General features: G+C 40.2%; 2 protein-coding genes across 2 annotated transcripts; one reads left to right on the top strand and one right to left on the bottom strand.

The window, feature by feature from the left end:
• Window positions 1-5,903: 5,903 nt before the first annotated feature.
• LOC146714022 (uncharacterized) lies at window positions 5,904-11,368 on the top strand. Its single transcript, XM_085450631.1, has 9 exons — window positions 5,904-6,347; window positions 7,505-7,717; window positions 7,961-8,096; window positions 8,296-8,789; window positions 8,971-9,281; window positions 9,393-9,568; window positions 9,931-10,103; window positions 10,285-10,499; window positions 10,791-11,368. The coding sequence occupies exons 1-9, from the start codon at window positions 6,049-6,051 to the stop codon at window positions 11,048-11,050; spliced, it is 2,277 nt and encodes a 758-aa protein (XP_085306757.1). The 5' UTR covers window positions 5,904-6,048; the 3' UTR covers window positions 11,051-11,368.
• Window positions 11,369-11,520: 152 nt separating this feature from the next.
• Window positions 11,521-13,832, bottom strand: LOC146714021 (uncharacterized). The gene is made up of 2 exons (XM_085450632.1): window positions 12,800-13,832; window positions 11,521-12,274 (listed from the first exon to the last, which is right to left on the bottom strand). The coding sequence occupies exons 1-2, from the start codon at window positions 13,543-13,545 to the stop codon at window positions 11,521-11,523; spliced, it is 1,500 nt and encodes a 499-aa protein (XP_085306758.1). The 5' UTR covers window positions 13,546-13,832.
• Between the last annotated feature and the right edge of the window lie 7,030 nt (window positions 13,833-20,862).

Raw genomic sequence — 20,862 nt, 5'->3', positions numbered from 1 at the left:
AAGGAACGAGAGATAGAGACCAAATGAATAAGAACATGGTTGGGTTAGAAAGAATATAAGAAGAGAGTTAAAACAGCATCCATATATCGATCTCAGTAAAATGCAGGAGTTGTAGAAGAATCTAATAATGTCTCAGAGTTTGCAGGTTAAATGTATATTGAGGGTTTGTTATCACTCACCAAAGAGGAGTGCAAGAGAAGTAAATAATGAAGTTTTGCCTTTGTTAGAAAGTTCTGCAGAGGGCTCATGAACTCACCCAAAAGCATGCAGAGAGTGCAAGAGGCACCTGAGTGATATGATCTGAAATAAATGATTGTTGGAAATAAATTGTGTGAAGCTTAGAGGAGTTCAGAATAAATAGGCTGACATGTGGGGTGAAGGGGTCATGAGGACAAATATGAACATGAACAAATTAACAATTAGAGACACCTGCTAGAGATCTGTTTAAAATGCTGCCGTCACAAATAAGTAGTTGGGAAGAGAAAAGAAGGTAGACAGGTTTTAAATGCAACTAACTGATATATTAAACCTAGAGCACAATAGCTAAAATCACTGGATGGATAATAGTGAGTTGAAATAGAAGAGTTTTGTTATAGATGGGTGGGGGGGGGGGGGGGGGTGTTCAGTTTTTGGACTTAATAATTTAGAATCGAGTTGCTCTGACTGTGGAGTGTGTGGGCTGGGCCCCGACATCCTGCCAAGAGTGTCCTTGACCAGTGCACAGGCTTTCAAATGATCTAAGCCAAATGCAAGTGTGTGAGAAGAAGAGTAAAAGGCTGACCTGCATGTCTCAAAGAGGTTATTGTTATGGTGAGCTTGTGCAAAGCTCAGAGGAGTCACCTGAGACAGGAAGCAAAATTCTTTGCTTAAAAAAGAAAAAAAAAGAAAAAGATGTAACTTGTTTGTAAAGTTTAGGGCCCACATCAGTGAAGATGCTTAAACAAGTGATCAAATGCTGAGTACTATGAACAAAAAACAACAAAAAATGTAAAAAAGAATAGTGCCCATTAGAGTGAGGAACAGGAAGAAAGAAGCTCTAAATTTGAGAATAAAATATTAGAAGAAACACCAGGGAGGAAAATGATAAGGCCAGTAAACTGGTTCTCAGGTAAAATAAAATAAATATAACAAACTATTAAAATAACTAACTAATAAGTTTAAAGCCCTGGGCTCCACTCCTTGTGTTACTCTCCCAGTAGGAAAAGAACACAAATAATAAGAACTAGTCCACATGAAAGCATTAGATAGGAGATTATTAAAAAATCTATTCATTACTAACACTCTTACATTAGAATATTATTGAAGGTTAGGAAAGTTTAATACATAAAGGGTGCAGACATGACTCTCTTTGACACTAGAACAGATACACACAGGGCATTAGAACCCCAGTAGGGCATGGGACAGATAAGTAAACTTAGAGAAGTTATTAATCCAGGAATGACACCTTATAAGGATTGCATTATTGAAGGGATGAGACCCATACATGGGGATTTACTAAAAGTTGTTGATGAAACTCAGGATCCCTGGTAACACGAAATGAGAAAATTAAACATCTGCTGTTTCTGGCCCTGGTACACTGCTCTTGGGTGTCCTCCTGATATGCATGTAAATGTGTGGGTGCAAATGTGTACATATGTGTGACTCTGAATGCAGATGTGATAAATAATCTGTCTTTTATCTTTTTCAGTGCAGCTACATATAGACCAGTGGCAGCTACCTCTGTTCCTGTATTGAAGCTAATAGTAAGATGCTAGCTCTAAATGTGCAGCACTAAACTATCCACAGTGCTATAATTCAGTGTGTGAGCAATTTGTAGTTCCTTTCAAAAGGAAGAAAAACAAAGAATGAATGTAGTGTGGAGGAGAAAGCAGAGAGGGATTCTGTCATAATCTTAACGGCATTGGCAAAGGGGGGGGGAGGGGGGGACATGTAGCTTAGCTCTGCCAAAGAATGAACCAAATAAAAAAAAGAATAAAGAAAAACAATTTAGGAGAAAATCTAAATTACCAGATATTTTGGAGGGAAAGAGGCTAAAGCCTGATCCCCTATAAAAAATTTTTTTTTAGCAAACCTCAAATTAGAAAAATGGGGCATACATTATCTTTCCTGTGTGTGGCACGGTCCAGTTGTCTGTGGATTGACATATTTAAATTATTCAAATGCATACTCTAGCAAAAACTGGAGAACTAAATGACTCTATTCTAGTTCTATTCTAGTTACAGTGTGCAGAGGTAGAGTTTGAAGCACTGAGGAGGGACATGCAGTCTAACCGGGCACTTGGCAACCAAAAGGAAAGAGAAGAACATTTCAGTGGTATGGGGCAAGCTGGGAAGATTACGGTAAGGCAGTGTTAACGCAGCATGATTAAACCTCTATAGGTGAGCAACTGTTGACCTAGTACAATACAAATTTACAAACTGTTGAAGTAGACCTTTTACCCTGCAGTTGGAACTGTTTGTTTTTCAGGAGGGCTCAGTGTTCATCATGGCCATCCAGGTGTATTGTAAACATAATACCAATTACATGTATTATTTATGGTCCAAAATTTGCTATCATTCAAGTTAAGGAAAATGGGATGTGAAGTAATTATCTGCCTCAGAGTCCACTGCCCGGATATGTAACAGGGTACAATTAGGGAATTTATTATGATTACTGTCTATAAACAATCTGTGCATGAAAATTTGTATGAATAGTCTAATACAGCTGTTTTAGCTTTTCAGTGGTGACTTTTCTGCAAGAACAAAGGCTGTCATGCTGTATAGTATTCAACTCAAGGTTGAACAGGCATGAAATTACGATGCCGGTCATGTAAAGGCACTTTTTTTTTAAATCTAAGGATAAACTACAAAGATAAAACATTAAAACACAATTATTTATCGGACCCCCTTTTAACAAGAAATTTGGAGAAGAGGAACTCCCTTTTTAACAGGAATAAATGCCCAGTAAAACTGGGCACAGGGGGGAGTGGAAAGAGACAGGGGTGGAAATATGCTGTGGAGGAGAGCCAGAGATTGATAATAACTAATAACAAATAATAACTCCAAAGAGAAACCTAAAAACTGGAGGCCAAGCTTCTTGGAGTCATCCCAAAAATGACCCCAAGAAACCTCACAGTGTTAATGGAGACCAAGGTAGTGCCATTCAGAGCATTCCTTTAGGTTGACTGACAGTTGTGTGTTGTCTGGCTTCATGGATGGATGAGAGAGAGGGTGTCATTAGCATGGCAGAGGTATGTTGTGCCTTTTGCGGTATTACATGAAGGGGGCATGTGTAATGTACACAGGGACTGGTCCTGATGCCAAACCTTGTGAAGCTCAATCGTTAGTCTTGTGTGTGTGGGAGGATTTTTCGAATAACATTTTACAGTCAACAGTATCGAACATAGAGACCAATCCACTGTCAGAGACCTTAAGAAGTTTATTTTTAACTTTCATCGAAGCTGTTTATGTGCTGTGATGTGCTCTGAAACCTGACTGAAACTCTTTAAATAAGGCATTCCTTAGTGGCTATTTTACAGCTGCTCTTGTGGGGATTTTAGAGATAAAAGGAAAGTTGGAGATTGGCGTATAATTGGCTAGGACAGCTGGGTCAAGTGATGATTTTTGAGTGATGGTTTAACTACTGCCAACATGAAGAACTGTGTGGTCAATGTGGCATTGTCTAACTTAGCTTTGAAAATTCCAATTCGGCAGCTATAGAGGTGTGGGAAGTTTGATCAGACATATAGCCAGCAACGCTAAGTCGGGGGCTAAAAGCGCTAATGATGAATTGTGAATTGGCAGCTGGTAACAGAGTTAATGTTTATCCAAATTCAGCATATAAATGTGACATGTGCTTCAAAATGTGCGACCGCAATTGCACTTAATCTTATTGCACATGTGTGTTTTTGATCAGATGCAAAAGTCTTTTTTGTGGAGTCTGACAGCAGTGGGGAGGAAAGACCTGCAAAATATCGCCGTCCCACATCGTGGGTGCCGCAGCCTGCTACTGAAGGAGCTGCTCAGTGCTGTCAAAGTCTCCTACATGGGGTGGGAGATGTTGTCCAGCCAGGGTGACAGATTAGCCACCATTCTCCTGTCACTCACCACCTCCAGTAGGTCCAGAGGGCAGAACAGAGCTGGCCCTTCTGCTCAGCCTGTTCAGTCTCTTCCTGTCCCCAGCAGAGATGCTGCCGCCCCAGCAGACCACACCATAAAAGATGGCTGAGGCCACCACAGAGTCATAGAAGGTCTTCATGATAAGCATATCGAGATAAATTACTGTTCATCATGTCATCCACAGGCAAGATTGGAAAAAGAAACTATACAGTCTACGCACGCAATCGCTATTATTAAATTCACTATTAAACTCTGGTGGATTATAGCGACAAATTATAGAAGACTGCAAACCGCTGAGTTGGCCTGCATATTCTCAAAAATTCCAAAGTGGCCAACGGGATAGTACATTTTTAAGATGAGTTAATAAAGGAATTACGGCAATGTGCACATTAATAGATGGGAAAATATTCAAATCTTTCGAGAACCTACAGAGACAGTTTGGACTGGATAAATCAGACTTATTTAGGTACTTCCAATTAAGACACTTTTACAATACAGAAATTAGGAAGAAGGCCTTGAGAGAAGGAAGCCAGATAATAGAAATAATATCAGGTGCGTATAAAAATCCTCCATCAAAAATTTTATCAAAATTATATATTGGTCTCCAAAACTTGAAAAGGAATGAAACATTATATATTAAACAAAAGTTGGAATCTGAATTACATCTTGAGTTGTCAGAGGATGATTGGCTCTCACATGTCTCTCACAGCATAATCCCACCAGCTCTAGACAACAGAGAGAATACGGCTGGAAAAATGTGATTAGGTTTTTTATTACTCCTTGCATCAAAAGCAAGCAGCTGAAAACACCTCAACAATGCTGGAGATTATGTGGTGTGAGTACAAGAAAACAATTATTAGAAGATAATGTGTTAAATTTGCTTAGATGAGAGGATCCAGCAGTAGATCAGAGGAATAGGGAAGGATTTGTATGAGGTGCCGTAAGGGACATTATTACTGAAACGCTCTCACACACACTACTGAAACGCTCTCACACACACTACTGAAACGCTCTCACACACACTACTGAAATGCTCTCACACACACTACTGAAATTTTACCTCTCACACACACTACTGAAACGCTCTCACACACACTACTGAAACGCTCTCACACACACTACTGAAACGCTCTCACACACACTACTGAAATTTTACCTCTCACACACACTACTGAAACGCTCTCACACACACTACTGAAACGCTCTCACACACACTACTGAAACGCTCTCACACACACTACTGAAACGCTCTCACACACACTACTGAAATTTTACCTCTCACACACACTACTGAAACGCTCTCACACACACTACTGAAATTTTACCTCTCACACACACTACTGAAATGCTCTCACACACACTACTGAAATGCTCTCACACACACTACTGAAACGCTCTCACACACACTACTGAAACGCTCTCACACACACTACTGAAATTTTAGCTCTCACACACACTACTGAAACGCTCTCACACACACTACTGAAACGCTCTCACACACACTACTGAAATGCTCTCACACACACTACTGAAACGCTCTCACACACACTACTGAAATGCTCTCACACACACTACTGAAACGCTCTCACACACACTACTGAAATTTTAGCTCTCACACACACTACTGAAATGCTCTCACACACACTACTGAAACGCTCTCACACACACTACTGAAAATCCAAGGCATTTCAGTTAAACAGGAAGGCGTTTCAGTTGAACAGGAAGGCATTTCAGTTAAACAGGAAGGCGTTTCAGTTGAACAGGAAGGCATTTCAGTTAAACAGGAAGGCGTTTCAGTTGAACAGGAAGGCATTTCAGTTAAACAGGAAGGCGTTTCAGTTAAACAGGAAGGCATTTCAGTTGAACAGGAAGGAGTTTTAGATGAACAGGAAGTTGTGTCCAGACCAGGAAAGTGAAGGAAAAAGTGGTACACTTTCAAACCACTACACAGATGTCTACTCAGCAACCTGCTAGTAGCCTAAGTGAAGCAGCCGCATTACTCAACAGTATATTATCCTCAGCAGAGACCATCAGAACTTTGTCAAATGCCACAGTCGTGGGGCAGCAACCTGTTGCAAGTACCAGTGTGGACGGACTGGATAGTCACTTAACATCCCTCTTTCCCTCACGTCAACGTAGCAGCTTGCCCATGCCAGCGACATCTACAGTCAGGAGAGAATGTGCACCTGCACCACGTTATCAAACTCGGCAATGCTTCGGCAGCTGGACATCAGGCACCAGAAGAAAAAGGTAGTTACAAAGTTTAATGAGTTTGTATTCACTTGCCTGAAATGGGGCCATATGTAATAGTCTGATATTTAATAATATACTGCAGGGCTCGCAAAATCGCTAGCCCGACGTCCCGGGGCTAGCGATTTTTCCAGGCTACCAAAATCTATCTCTGCCCTGCCTGTCGGGCTATCGTAGGAAGGAAAAATATATGTCAATGCTTTTGCATTCTTTCGGAAATGTGGCTGGGTAATTATGTCATTGGCATCGGTGAGCCACTGTCAATATGTGACATATTGAAATCGCGTTTGAATTTGCGCTTGTTTTTTTGCTTTCACTTTGCAATTATGTGTTATGCAACTGTGTATAGAGAGCGACAGTACTGATTGGTGAGTGATGATAATTTGCGCACCAATTCCTCTGACATCGTCTTATCAATCGTTAGCTTACTATGCAAACATGACAAGTGAAATCTCCCGCAGCTTAAACATGTGAGAGTTTGATTGCGCAGAGAATCGCTGAGCGTTATGTGTGTGTGTGTGTGTGTGTGTGTGTGTGTGTGTGTGTGTGTGTGTAAAAGCAGCAGGATTTATATTTTAGTTCTGCTGAGCCAAATAAGACAGGTCAGGGTGAAGAAGTGACAGCCAAAGAAAAACTTACCACAAAACGGAAAAGTTATGACAAATCAGACTATAAGGCAAAAAGAAAGTGCAGCTTTATGGTTTCATGGACAAAATAATTTCTGTGGCTGCAATGACGAGCTAAATAACCAGGGCTGCACATAAGTGGTCCGCAGGTGCGCATTCGCTGTCAAAACAAAAGACACGCACAAGATAAGAAGTTGCAACGCGTGTTTGCGTACATAGGATTTTCTGGAGGAGGACAGACATTTGTTTAGAACTCTTAAAGATGTCGAAGAAGCTCCTTTAAGCAATTACTTTGGTTTTCCTCCACTTCCAAAGAAATGTCAGAAGGAGTCCGAACCACAAAAGAAGCACGTATTCTCGGAAAAGTATAAAAAAAAGTATATAAAATTAACCCTTATGTTTGCCTAACTACAACAATTTTGTCTATGAAAGCATTCTGTGTAGGGGTTTGGATAGTGTTCTGCTGTCTGCATCTCAGTATTATTAGTTATCACTTGCTGTTGTTTATGGTATCTAATATTTATATTTCAGAGCTATGGCCCAGCAGCATGACCATTTCAACAAAGATGTTATACTACTTCCAACTCCATCATGGGGAGTAGTGTGCAAACAAGGTTCAAAATTATGGTTACACAAACATGGGCACATCCTCAGTGCTTTTGAATTCCAGAAGACCTGGGACAACCAAACTGTCGTGAAACACCTCAAGGAAAGCTTTGGTGAACGCCTTCCAGAGGATGTCAGGTAAAATACTATTGTTTATTGTTACTGTGTGTATTCATGTAATGACTTGTACTTAAAGATAATATACCAAAGTAAAGAAGTTTAAAATATCATTCATCATTATAAAAACATATGACTATACCAGTAGAATTTAAGTCATAAAAGCATACACACAAACAGAACAATATATAATAAAATATTTAACTAATACTTAAAATATTTAACTAATTAGCAATTGCTGTTGTCCCTATTTATTTTTTGTAGCCTCGAGTTTCTAATGGCTTGTGGCAATAAGCTGGTGTCTCCAAAGCTCCAAGTTGGTCAGGAGCTGAATGGGATGCTGATCCTAAAGGTTTTTAAAACCAAAGCCCTCTATGTAAGGCCATCAAGGACACTTTTAGTAAGTTACTAAAAGAATGAAAAGTAATCATGATTTGGGAAAAAACATGTCAACAATTGGGCTTCTAACAAAATAGAATATATTTATTTAAAACAAGTGTTTGGGAGCAATCAATATGGATATTTCTTATTTTAATCTTTTTAAGATAAGCTATAATTACTTGCTTTTGATATATGTTTTTGGTCTTTTTCTGTTGAAGAGTGAATCAGATGAAGACAAAGATCCTTCCCACATCAGCTCCAAATCAGCATTAAGCAGTTGTGCAACTGATAAGGACAGTGACAATGATTGTTTTGAAGTTGATAGTTCAAAAATCCAACAAGACATGAGCAGCCAAGTCACTACAAGGTTAAGAAGTCATGTTAAAGGTGATAACCCTGGCACTAGCAGTGATGAAGAAGATGATACTGGGACCAACTGTATTCGAAGGAGTGTTGGTAAAAGGCAACGAGCAAAGCAAGGAAGTGATGGGAACAGCATTTGTGATGAAGGCTACATGGCAAGAAGTGATGACAAACCTAGCACAAGCAGTCACAGCAGAGATTTCAATGCAAGAAGTGAAGACATCCCTGCCATGAGCGTTAATGATGAAGATTATTCTTCATATTTAACTCTCGTGGCATCGCTTTCTGGCGATTCTTCAGATGATGAGGATTTAAATCAAGCTATAATTGCGAGCTTGGAGAATCAGATGTGAGTAACAAACATACAGAATTTGAGTTTGAGACATAATTTGGGCTTTCCAGAATTGTCAAATCAATATAAACCTTTAAAGCTTTAACTCTCTATGATCAGTGTGACACATATTCTCAAATTCTGTAACATGACTACATGGCTGATATATTTTATTTTCTGTTTTATTTTCTTTTTTTAGTGCAGAAAAAGTCCCTGTTCAAGAGATACTGCTGGAACTATCAAGCAAAATTAGCACAAAACAGCAGTGCAAATTTAATATAAATCGCTCTGCTGTGTGGGAGGGAGCCTTGCGTGGTTTTCAAAGGCTATCTTATGATCCCAACTTGATGATCTGTGTGAAATTCTCAGATGATATGGGGAAAAATGAGGAAGGGGTTGATTTAGGTGGGCCAAGGAGGGAATTCTTGAGACTATTGATGGACACCATTGCCAGGTCAGCCATGTTTGAGGGGAAAGAAAACTGCAAGAACTTGGCTCTTGACAGTACTGGTAATTACCTATTTTTCTAAGATTAATAGTGGGAACTGTTTAACTGATATTTATTTTTACAGGCAACATTACTGACAATTTTGCTTTTCCTTTTATTCTGTTGCTTTGCAGCTCTCAGAGGGGACTGGTACTACATCTCTGGGAGAGCCATTGCAGTGAGCTTGGTACATGGTGGTCCACCACCTAACTTTCTGTCACCAACAGTATTTTCCCTTCTGGTTGGAAATTCAGCAAATCCAGCCCTGGAAGACATAGCTGACCTGGAACTCTTTGAAAAAGTCCGAAAGGTCTCTATATGTTTATTTTATAAATCTTATAGTGAATTGAAAATAGTTTGTGTTCCAGTTTTCTTTTGCAGGGAATGTTTATCCGGATCAGTCTGGCCATTGCTGAATGCCAAGTTTTTATATTTTGCTGCTATATTAAACTAAGATTCAGTAGATAAGGGTAGACGAAAGAGTATATTTTATCATTTTTTTAAGCACATTGTAAACATATTAAAAAAATATGTGTAGTCATTTGACTTCCAATGTACGCGCGGGCATATTGTGATTGTGTAGACCACTGGTGGCTGGGTTCCTTCTAATAGGTTATAAGACTACTGAGTAACTTCCATAACAAGCCCTTCCTCTGCTCTTTGTGATGCTAGATATCTCAAAGTACAACCCTTGAGGACCTTGAAAAGTCAAAAGAACCTATGCTTGATTACTTGGCCAATGCAGGATGCCTGAGACCTATGCGTTCACTAAGAGACAGGGATCTGCTGGTACATGATATTGTCATGTTTCAGGTCATCCACAGGGTTCAAGGTCCATTTCAAAGGTATTTTGGTATTCTGTGTTTTTCAGATTAATTAAAATGTGATAAAAATCTTACCTATTAATCAAAATGGCCAGTTAATAACCTAGTATAACTGATTGTGCCAAATTGATAATATACAATTAACTTAGAAGCATGAAATTGCAGAATTATTGAATAAAATTTCTTTGTGCTGTTTATCCAGATTTTGTGAAGGTCTGAAAACTCTTGGGGTTCTCGAGAAAATGAGGAGGCATCCAGACAGTTTTCGCCCGCTGTTCTGCTATGAGCCACATATGCTGACTGCTGACCAGGTGGATGATCTTTTCAACATTCATCTATCTCCAGAAGGAAGCAACAGAAGAGCTGCTGAGGAGACAGTTGTTACCTTCTGGAGAGACTATCTCCAAGATGCAGAAGGTAATTGTCACTTTAGTGCACAATAAATAGATGTAACGATTTATAGGTTAGCATTTCTGAAATCTTTATTTTAAATAACATACTCATATAACAATAACACCACATTACCCTCTTGGTTGTAGTAACATTTTTACATAGTTCTTTGAGACTATTGAAAGATGAAAAGCATGCTCTATAGTCATTGCAATAACAGTCATTAAGATTCTTGCTTTAGATTTGTACTCACTGACAATTTATGTTGGCCAAATGAAATAACCTTTTAACACTTTTTTCCTTCTCTGTTTTATGCAGAAGAAGAAGGACCTTCCAAATTACAGAAGATATTGGCCTTTGCAACTGGAGCAACTGCGGTGCCACCTATTGGCTTTTCCCCAGCACCCTCGATTGAGTTCATTCATAGAGGAGACGATGACTTCTCTTCTACACCAATTTTCCCTCTTGCCAACACGTGTGTTAACTGCATTAAGCTGCCACTGCATGTTTCATACCAGCTGTTCAAGGAGAAGTTTGATTTTGCATTAGGTAACACTTACGGCTTTGGCAGGGTATGAACACATTATGCTGGAGGAGTTTGCGTGTTTCTCTTTTGTATTGGTCTCTCTTTTGATTCAAAGTGAGTATTGAGTATTAACTTGTTAAGGTTTTAATATTTCCAAATTTACCTGCTTCAGTCAAATTGATGTTTTAAGACATCAATTTGACAAGAAGTGATTGTTCTTCAGGATTCATACAGGTAGATACCAATTGTTTAACAGCACGTCAGAAGTTAATTTAGATTGTTGAGTTTGAATATACAAAATTTGTGTCACTTTACTCATTTCATGTGTATGTCCATTGGTTTTTGATTTGGTTGTCTTTGTGTCTGTTTATTCTTCTGCCTGTGTCAGTTTCTGTTTGACAACAGAGCTGTCATTTTATCATTTTAAAGAAAATGGTTTCAATATGTTAGTTTCGATCACATATGTTTTCTGAAATGTTTTTTTTTATATATCTTTTTTTTATTTTTTGCAAAATATTTTATTTAATGTAGAAGGTGTAAAAGTGAAGAAAACACATCTATTCCATGATTTCCATCATTTTCTAATGGATTCACTTGTTGAATTATGTTCATTGCAGTCTCATTTATGTTGATGTCAATAGCTGGAATATTGACATTATTGTTTGTTTGAAGTTCTGGTAATGGCCCTTCTTCATCAACGCCATAATAGTTATCAACATGAAAAATGTCATTTATAAACGACAGGATTCCCACATTGTTTGTGACACCTGTATGCCACAGCTGAAGAGGGGTCTGTCCTCCTTGTGTAGAGAGACCATGGTTGTTCCACTGATTGACAAATTCTGTTAATGCTCTTTCAATCCTTGGCAAATAAACATAATGCAGACAAAAAAGATGTAGCTCATTCAGTGAATCCAACATACCCTGTTCTTCCATAAAGTTAAAGATATTTATAAAGTGTCTTGATACAACTCTGTTGAGTTCTGCCCACAGTCTTTCAATTCTTTGGTTATGTACTGAAACACCTGTAATAACACTGCCTACTCCTCTTCTCTGTAACATAAAACGAGCAACCTGTATATTTTCCATACCATGATCACACCTGACCCTTAAGGGCAAACCAAAGTTTTGTATTCCTTCCAAAAATAATGACAAGACACTTGAGGCTCTGTTATTGGATAAGCAACGTAAGTATATGATAGTTCGGCTGAAGCCATCAACACAGCCATGCAGGACCAAGCGCCATCTAATCAATTTGTGGTTGCCGTCAAAATGCCTGTTGAGAGATCAGAAAGCATTACTACAGTTCCACATGTTTGTTCATATTATTTAGTAGTGAATTCCTGACCCTGTACTTAAACAAAAACTAGAGGTTTCATTTTGTACATTTACTTCAACAACAGCACACCTCTGTCTCTCACACACACACACACACACGTGCTTACATGTGCACACACATACACACAGTGGCATAAAATGTCTTTTTCCACACTACGTTTACCTGGCACAATTGATGTTAGAGATTAAAATTGTGATGTAAAATAAAGGATTAAACAACTCAACAGTATATACATTAGACAACATCTAAATTGATGTACTATGAATCCCCCAAATATTTAACATACTTATATCAATTTCAGTTTTTTTGGTTATTGTTATTTTTTATTATTATTATTACCTTATGCTGATCATATAGATTAACTTCAGTAATGTTTTGAATGAAGGACCATTAATTTTGATGTATTGTGTTAATACTTTTAAACACAAGGCCTGATCATTTGTTTCAAACCAGTGAACTTACCATAAGTGGTTGGGGGCCTGAACACTATAGATCCTTCGCCTTATCGCATGACGACGTCTAAATGCACGTCCAATAGGATCCACTACCTGTAGACTTTGTCTGACCCTCCAACGTTGAACTCTTAAGCCACGAGATCTCAGACTTCCAAGAATGTATACTTCCCCTGCATTTGGAGTGTTCTGTAGGATATCCGTCACAAGGCCATTCAGTTCTTGATTTGAAATATCCACATAGCTTAATGGCTCAACTCCCAAAGTTTGTCTGTGTCTGTACAGGGTTCTTCGACTTATTCCAAAGCATGATGCAATTCTCTGCCATGTCATACCAATGGAAACAAAGTGAGAAATCTGTTCAGCAGATATAGTGTATCGTGGCCGACCTGGATGACCACTCAAGGTGGTTGGGGGTAACAATCTGTGGGTCACATAAGCAGATCTCTGTCTAGCATCATATTCATGTAGCAAGCTGCAAAAGCATCTATACAAGGATTGTAGTAGGTTGGTGGCAACCCTATTATTGGGATCATATCGAGATACAGCAGCAAGAAATTCTGATAGAGTTCGTGTATGATCATCTAGCTCTCTATAAAGCCGCTCTTGTCTGATATTGTCCGAATTTTCATTTTGGAGCGCCCCAATACATTGCAGAGCACAAGTAAAAAATCTTTCAACATCTTCTTCATTGGTTCTCACCTCAAAAAACAAAGAAAGTATGTAAAAAATGACAAGGATCTGATGTAATTTCATTGTAGATGAGGTACTGTCAGACACAGTCTTTCCAGATTATACGGGCAGCTAGCATAGCCAGGATGCCCCGACTTGTTGCAATAGGCTGCTACCCTACAACAATGTTTGGATAGTCACTGATGAAGGCAAAATATTTTTCAATTATACCTCTAACAGACTGTTGTCGACGTCACCGCGGTGTTAGCTGTGCATTAATGTGTTATTTGTTTTTCCTCACCTTCCTGTGCAGCTAAAATGCCTTCCTGTTCAATTGAAATCCTCTTGGTTTTCATTAGTGTGTGTGAGAGCGTTTCAGTAGTGTGTGTGAGAGCGTTTCAGTAGTGTGTGTGAGAGCGTTTCAGTAGTGTGTGTGAGAGGTAAAATTTCAGTAGTGTGTGTGAGAGCGTTTCAGTAGTGTGTGTGAGAGCATTTCAGTAGTGTGTGTGAGAGGTAAAATTTCAGTAGTGTGTGTGAGAGCGTTTCAGTAGTGTGTGTGAGAGCGTTTCAGTAGTGTGTGTGAGAGCGTTTCAGTAGTGTGTGTGAGAGCATTTCAGTAGTGTGTGTGAGAGCGTTTCAGTAGTGTGTGTGAGAGCGTTTCAGTAGTGTGTGTGAGAGCGTTTCAGTAGTGTGTGTGAGAGCATTTCAGTAGTGTGTGTGAGAGGTAAAATTTCAGTAGTGTGTGTGAGAGCGTTTCAGTAGTGTGTGTGAGAGCGTTTCAGTAGTGTGTGTGAGAGCGTTTCAGTAGTGTGTGTGAGAGCGTTTCAGTAGTGTGTGTGAGAGCATTTCAGTAGTGTGTGTGAGAGCATTTCAGTAGTGTGTGTGAGAGGTAAAATTTCAGTAGTGTGTGTGAGAGCGTTTCAGTAGTGTGTGTGAGAGCGTTTCAGTAGTGTGTGTGAGAGGTAAAATTTCAGTAGTGTGTGTGAGAGCGTTTCAGTAGTGTGTGTGAGAGCATTTCAGTAGTGTGTGTGAGAGCGTTTCAGTAGTGTGTGTGAGAGCATTTCAGTAGTGTGTGTGAGAGCGTTTCAGTAGTGTGTGTGAGAGGTAAAATTTCAGTAGTGTGTGTGAGAGCGTTTCAGTAGTGTGTGTGAGAGCGTTTCAGTAATAATGTCCCTTACGGCACCTCATATATTTGTCTGTGTGTTTCAGTCTGGTTTAGCTGTAGGCTTGAGAGTGTGTGTAATTGTTTAGAGGGAAAGGAATTTATGGACACCGGGGGTCTGCCTGTCATAAAAGGAGACAGGAAGCTACAGTTGGGGGATGATGATGCTTGTACCTATAATAAAAGCTCATAATTGTCACAACTTAGAAGTAGGTTTTCAGGAGACTGTCTAAATGTTTAGCTGTAAAAGTAAGACAACAAGAGGTCAATGGCCCAGTGGATGCACAGTGGGGGTCTGAGTGCTTGTAATCTGTTAACTATGTTTTGTAGAGTGTAGCTTGGGTGAGGGGAGATGGCCCTCTTTATGACTGGCTGGAAGTCACATATACAGAGACACACACCCACATCCACACGCACACTCACGTGCACTCACATAAACACACAGGTATGCGCACACACAGGCACTCACGTGCTCGCACACAAACACGGAGTTTGCAACACACCATGTGGGTTTTACGATGGGGTTGCTTCTATAAAACTGGTTGCAACAAACAAAGAAGTAAAGATCTGCAGAGGGACACCGGCCTTGCATGTCTTCCCTCCTAGAAGATGCATGCGTCACTGAAGATGAATAAAGGTTTTGTGAAATGACTACTGATCTCTGGATGCCCGAGGAATTAAAAGAACCAGGGTGAAACTGCTTTATGTAACAGTTTTGGTGGCGAAACCCGGGAGATTCGCTCGAGGCCCAGAGAGGATGAATTGGCAGAGCTGAGATCGTGAAAATGAGGCAAACAGAGAGCTAGCTCACATGACTAAAAAGCACGACCCGTTTATTTTCGAACCATGCATATTGGATGAAGTCTAAATTATCTGTTCGCTAAATTGAGCGCATCCCAGTTTAAATTCACTCAGTAGAATAAAGAGTCCCAGTGCGACAAAAGCAAGAGACTTTTGCTAAGAACTTCAGGTTGATGTTTAGCGTGCTCTAAGAAAATCAGGCTCAGTGCGTTAAAGCAGGAAACGTTTGTTACGAATTTGTGTAGTTAGAAAGCGGGGTTTGAGGCCTGGTCACCGGCTGACGGCCGTGTGTGTTCCGGGCTTGGCTGCCCCACTCATTCTCGGACGCGAGGGTGAGACTCGTGGGACGGGAGGACTAGGCTGGTAACCTGGGGACCGGGGACTCCTAAATAACTAAAGCTAGGTGTTAGATCCTAGTCACGGTTGATAGCCTGCATGAGAGTGGGGGCAAGTTGCTTCGCTAGTGAGAGTACGAGCTGCTTTGCTTAGCCCACTAACTACAGCGTGTGTAGACTGTGTAGTGTGTGTGAGAAGCGCCGTTAGAGTCAGCGTCTCGACTGCAGTTCGGGAGTCAATTAAAGTAACAAAGGAATTTGAGTCTAAAAGTGTGTGTTTGTGGTGTGTAGAAACCGCGGCAGGAGATGGTTGAGGTGTAAAAGAGCGGACGGCACCCGCTCTTTGTGCTGATCAGGGCGTTGTCCTGAATCACAGAGGAGGAAGTGTCTCACAGCGAGTTGTGAAGGGGACTGTGAGAAGTATGAGGTGCGTGAGAGCCAGCCTCGAGAGGTGGGTTCATAGGTGGAACGAAGGAGGAGTAAAATGGAGGGTGTGTGTGTGTGTGTGTGTGTGTGTGTGTGTGTGTGTGTGTGTGTGTGTGTGAGAGAGAGAGCGAAAGAATGGTGTGGGTGAGTGACCAGGCGGTGTGTGTGTGAGCTCGCTTGAGGAAAAAGGGGAGACAAAGTAGATTAGTTGATTTTCTGTGAAATAATAATAGTCAAGAAATCATAGTGATCAAATAGGAGAAAATGAACTAAAGTAAATAAAGAAAACTAAACAGTGGATTAGTGTTAAGGTAATGATAAATAAATTGATAAAATTAACAGTGACATTTAAAGGTGATCAAGTATTTAAGGATGAATGGAGAATTTGATTGTGGACTGCATGAGAGCTGTTGGGGAGAAAGGAAAATGAGGTTGGAGGAGTGAGTTAACAGGTTAATGTGTGGGTGTAAAACAATGGGTTAAGAAAAAGAAAAAGAAAGAAAGAAAATTAATGAAAACAAAGAAAATAAAAAGTGTGTAAGTGTGAGTGAGAAATTTTCTCCAACTGGGGGAAGCAGTGATACTACAGGTCACCTTCTTCCCCTGTTGGACACAAAAGAAAACATAATTTGGAGTGTGGTGGATGAAAATAATTAATAACAATATGAAGAAGATTTTTTGTGTTTGCGGTTAAGAATAAATAAAAATTTCATTTTCTGGGTTTCAAGTTAGGAGAGTTCAGGTAGGGAACGGACCTGGATCAATTCTCCACGGGCAGCAGTCGGAAGAAAATTATAGGTTAACATCATTAGAAACACCCAGCCTGAGCTTTGGCTGAATTGTTTTGCAGCTTCTCTTCCTCATCCTGAAAAAGCAAGCTCCAAGGAAGCTAATCTCTCCTTGAAGACATGGAGTGCAGTTCCAGAAGCACGAGCATGAACATCAACAGTGGACAACAGTCCAAGAGACAATACCAGAGTCCTGAGCAGAGAGGTCCAGCATGGGAAAGCTATGAGCAAACAGCATCAGAAAGAGAAGATCCATCTTCTAGATTGGATGGATGGAGATGCGTTTCCAGCAAGCTGCAACTTCACTGTGTGTGAAGGACTTTTGAGGAGACTGTCTGAGTTTGACATTTGCCATGTTTGGAGCAAGATGGCAATGAAAGAGACAGTGGGACAAAGAGATACACGGGACAAAGCTGAAGAGAACGGACTGTCATTGGACTGCAAAGTGGGAGAGGAGAACGGAGTGAGAGGAGCAGATGAGGACACAGAGGAATGCTGTTGTTTTAGTGTGGGGAATCAAATTGGGTTAAGGAATTCGGGGAGACGAACGACTGCCTTGAAGTGAAGGATTGACAGTGTCCAGACTACCACAAAGGGGGGAGGAAGACAAGAACTGAGGTATGCAAGTGAACTGTTAGAGAAAACTGAAAGGTGACACCACACATGCACATTATATGTACTAGAGATAACACAAAATCATACATAAAGTGGCACACATCCAAAGAGGGTATTTGTAGAAGGGGTTAATAATGCACAGAGTGGTTGCCTATGGTAACCTGCAAGCATTTGGGGTTTAGCTGTGCCTGACTATGACAGAGATTTTCATTTAGATGTTTCTGAAACAAAAGGTGGAGTGAACTGAGTTTTGTTTCAGAAAAAAGGGGGGAGGTACATAAAAGGACAATTGAACAATTGAGTTGAACAATCTTGACATTTAACCACTGGCTAATGTTTTCTTATGACAGGGTTACAGGCTGGGAGTAGAGTTAGTCCAAGGGAGAAGCCCTGGGAATTTTTTGAGAGAATGTGCAACTTTCTTGTGAATCTCTAATTGTGTGGAGTTGACGCATGGCGAGGTCCATGTGCCAAAAGAGGGTTTTCTGGGGAGTTTCATTTTTAAGTTACAGATGGAGCGATGGAGTTATGGTTCTGTAAGCGGTACAGACACCAGGAGCATGCAGTGCCAGAGGAGAAGTGGGTCTGTTGGAAAGGGCTCAAGAGGAAGTGGTCGGGCCCAAGCTGGACCAGACAATTCGAAGTGATGGAAAGGATCTCACACCCAGTCCAGCTGAAAAGGAAACTCGAGACCTGGCAACACGGGAGCCAGTGTGCTGTGGCGGAAGAGCCTAGGAGGTCTGGAAGGCTCTAGGCCAAAAAGGGGGACTCAACTAATTACCCATACATGGATCCCAGCCCAGTGGCAGAATAAATCCCCTGATCCATGTAACGAACTGAAGGGTAGTCTACTCCGGAAGTTGATGAAAGAAGAGGAGCAGAGAATCACCCGACTCGGAAGATAGAAGGACAGAGATTAATTCACTCCAGCAACTCTGAAATCAGGGTGGAGCAAACCAAACGCAGACCCCATGATGCCACTTTTGGGAAATGGGGAGAGCCTCTATGAAGTCAGTTTGTTAACAGATTTAGAGTGTTGATCTGCCATGGGGCCAGCTCCAGTAATCAGGATGCTTTGTCCATAATCTATAAATCCAGAGGACCAGTGGGTGTCACCAATGGAAAAGACGTACTCCTCATCAATGTCTCAGGGGTTTCCCTGGCTAATAAAGTAAAATGCTGAGAGCCTAGACATAACACTCAATGATCATGACCATCCTCTAATGGCATGGAAATTCCACAATCCAAAATACTCCAAACAATTTTGGGATGAGGAGTTGCCTGGGGTTACTTCTCATCCCCTACCCATCCCTGTGGCTTGTCATGTCTTCCATAATGTTGTGCTGTGGACATTTATGTGCTTTTGTGCAGAGGAGTTTTTTTGTTTCCTGTTCTCGTGCTGTCCTACCATTGAAGCACAGCATGAGTGGAGGTCTCTTTTTTTCCTCTTGTACTTTCCCGTTGTTGTGTACATTTCAGTGTTTTTCTGTAACGCTACCGATCTCTGACTTGTAACCCCGTGTGATGTCTGTGTTATGAGTGTAAGGTCGGGGGGGGGGGGGGGGGGGTTCCCATCTCGCTGCAGGGGCAACCTGCTAGTGACAAATAAAAGCTGTTTCATTCATTCATGTAGGGGCCCATACTTCTGGCAACAAAAGGGCTAAAATACGGACTATGTGACGGAATGCAGAGATACTTAGTAGGACATTAGGAGTTCACATTAAATGACATATCCATGACAACGATAACCCACATTAGGTGGTACTTGATGTACTTGTAATGGTAAACCAGTCAATCTGAATCGATCTCTGTAGGTACTAATGGAAAAGGGGTAATTTCCTCATCAGGAAACAGTGTTTTTGTTTATCAGATGGACTGCAACGTCAGGTTTATGTCGTTAACTTGCAATTAAGAATTAATGATAATTTAATGGAGTAAAAAGAAAAGTAATGTAACGAGCAGTGTGACAAATTACTTTGTCCAATGAGTAATTAAATAACATACTCTATTACTTACCACATTCCAAGTTATTTTTAATACTTTCCTGGTTTTTTTAAATTAAAGACAGCAGCACTGACTGCCACATTATTCCTGACCTGCAATAAAAAAAGTGCTACCACTACTTTCAATCAGAAGACAGTATTTTGTTTGACTTTATTTTAACTTCTTTTTTTTTTTTTTAGCTTTGGGAACAAAACAGATGGAAGTGACAGTGCGTTTGGGTTTAAATGCCATTTCACAACATCAAACTCATCCAAATGAGATGTTCAGAGCTTTTCATTAATCATAAACAAAGCACGTGAAAAGTTTAAAGTGAGATTTCTGTCACTGTTGCTGAGAGTTCAAGGTGCCAACAAACACCTTGTGATTATCCCTGACACTCAAAAATCTGACAAAGCAGCATTAGATGGTACTCTAGGAATGATGCCGCTTATTGTGTTATCAGTTCTTGCACACTAGGAGACCTTTGACAGGAAGTAATGTCAAAGATGAGAAAAATGTTGCTGTTTAAACAGGTTATGTGAACACTTTTATTTTATTTATACAGTGCCAAATCACAACAACAGTAGCCTCAAGGTGCTTTGTATTGTAAGGTTAAAAAACCTAAAAAGTCTAGGTTTGTGGAGAGAGTAAAAAGAAATAAATTATATAGTGTTCGCAGATGGCTCTGAGGCCATTACCACATGAATAAGAAACATACTTAAACACATATAAACTCAAATAAGTGGCAATATAATAAACAGGGAGCAGGGCATCTACAGGGTGGGCCATTTATATGGATACACCGTAATAACATGGGAATGGTTGGTGATATTAAAGTCCTGTTTGTGGCACATTAGTATGTGTGAGGGGGCAAACTCCTCAAGATGGGTGGTGACCATGGTGGCCATTTAGAAGTCGGCAATCTTGGATAAAACTTTTGTTTTTTCAATATGAAGAGGGCCATGTGACACATCAAACTTATTGGTAATGTCTGGTAATGTGCCGCAAAACGGTTTGCGGCACCATTTGCATAGTACAGTTTTCTAAAAAAAAAAAAAAAAAGAGAGAATAATGTATATCGTTTCAGTTTATTTTGAGAAGTCTCAACAGGATCTTTAGCTTTATTGTGAAAGGTTTATATAGAAAATAAACAAGCAGACGGTGGAGCCACACAGTGGTTTCACCGTCGTTGTTGCTAATGAAATTAAGCATAAAAACAGTCGCTCGTCAGTCCATGGTGCGGTTATTTTAAATATTAGTGAAAGAGAGAACTTTAAGAAATTAATATAGC

Source organism: Copadichromis virginalis, linkage group LG3 (assembly GCF_057382275.1).
Source record: "Copadichromis virginalis isolate Kocher_CV1m ecotype Utaka linkage group LG3, C_Virginalis_male_GT1.1, whole genome shotgun sequence".
NCBI classification, from domain to species: Eukaryota; Metazoa; Chordata; class Actinopteri; order Cichliformes; family Cichlidae; genus Copadichromis; species Copadichromis virginalis.
Note: the sequence above shows the minus strand (reverse complement) of the source record. Positions and strands in the feature narration are given on the sequence as shown.

Excerpts from the sequence above, each read along its gene's own strand:
- LOC146714022 (XM_085450631.1), top strand. The coding sequence starts at position 6,049 with ATGTCTACTCAGCAACCTGCTAGTAGCCTAAGTGAAGCAGCCGCATTA. Across the intron at positions 7,718-7,960 it reads CGCCTTCCAGAGGATGTCAG|CCTCGAGTTTCTAATGGCTT; the intron begins GTAAAATACTAT and ends TATTTTTTGTAG. Across the intron at positions 8,097-8,295 it reads GGCCATCAAGGACACTTTTA|AGTGAATCAGATGAAGACAA; the intron begins GTAAGTTACTAA and ends TTTCTGTTGAAG.
- LOC146714021 (XM_085450632.1), bottom strand. The coding sequence starts at position 13,545 with ATGAAATTACATCAGATCCTTGTCATTTTTTACATACTTTCTTTGTTT. Across the intron at positions 12,275-12,799 it reads CAGGCCCCCAACCACTTATG|GCATTTTGACGGCAACCACA; the intron begins GTAAGTTCACTG and ends ATCTCTCAACAG.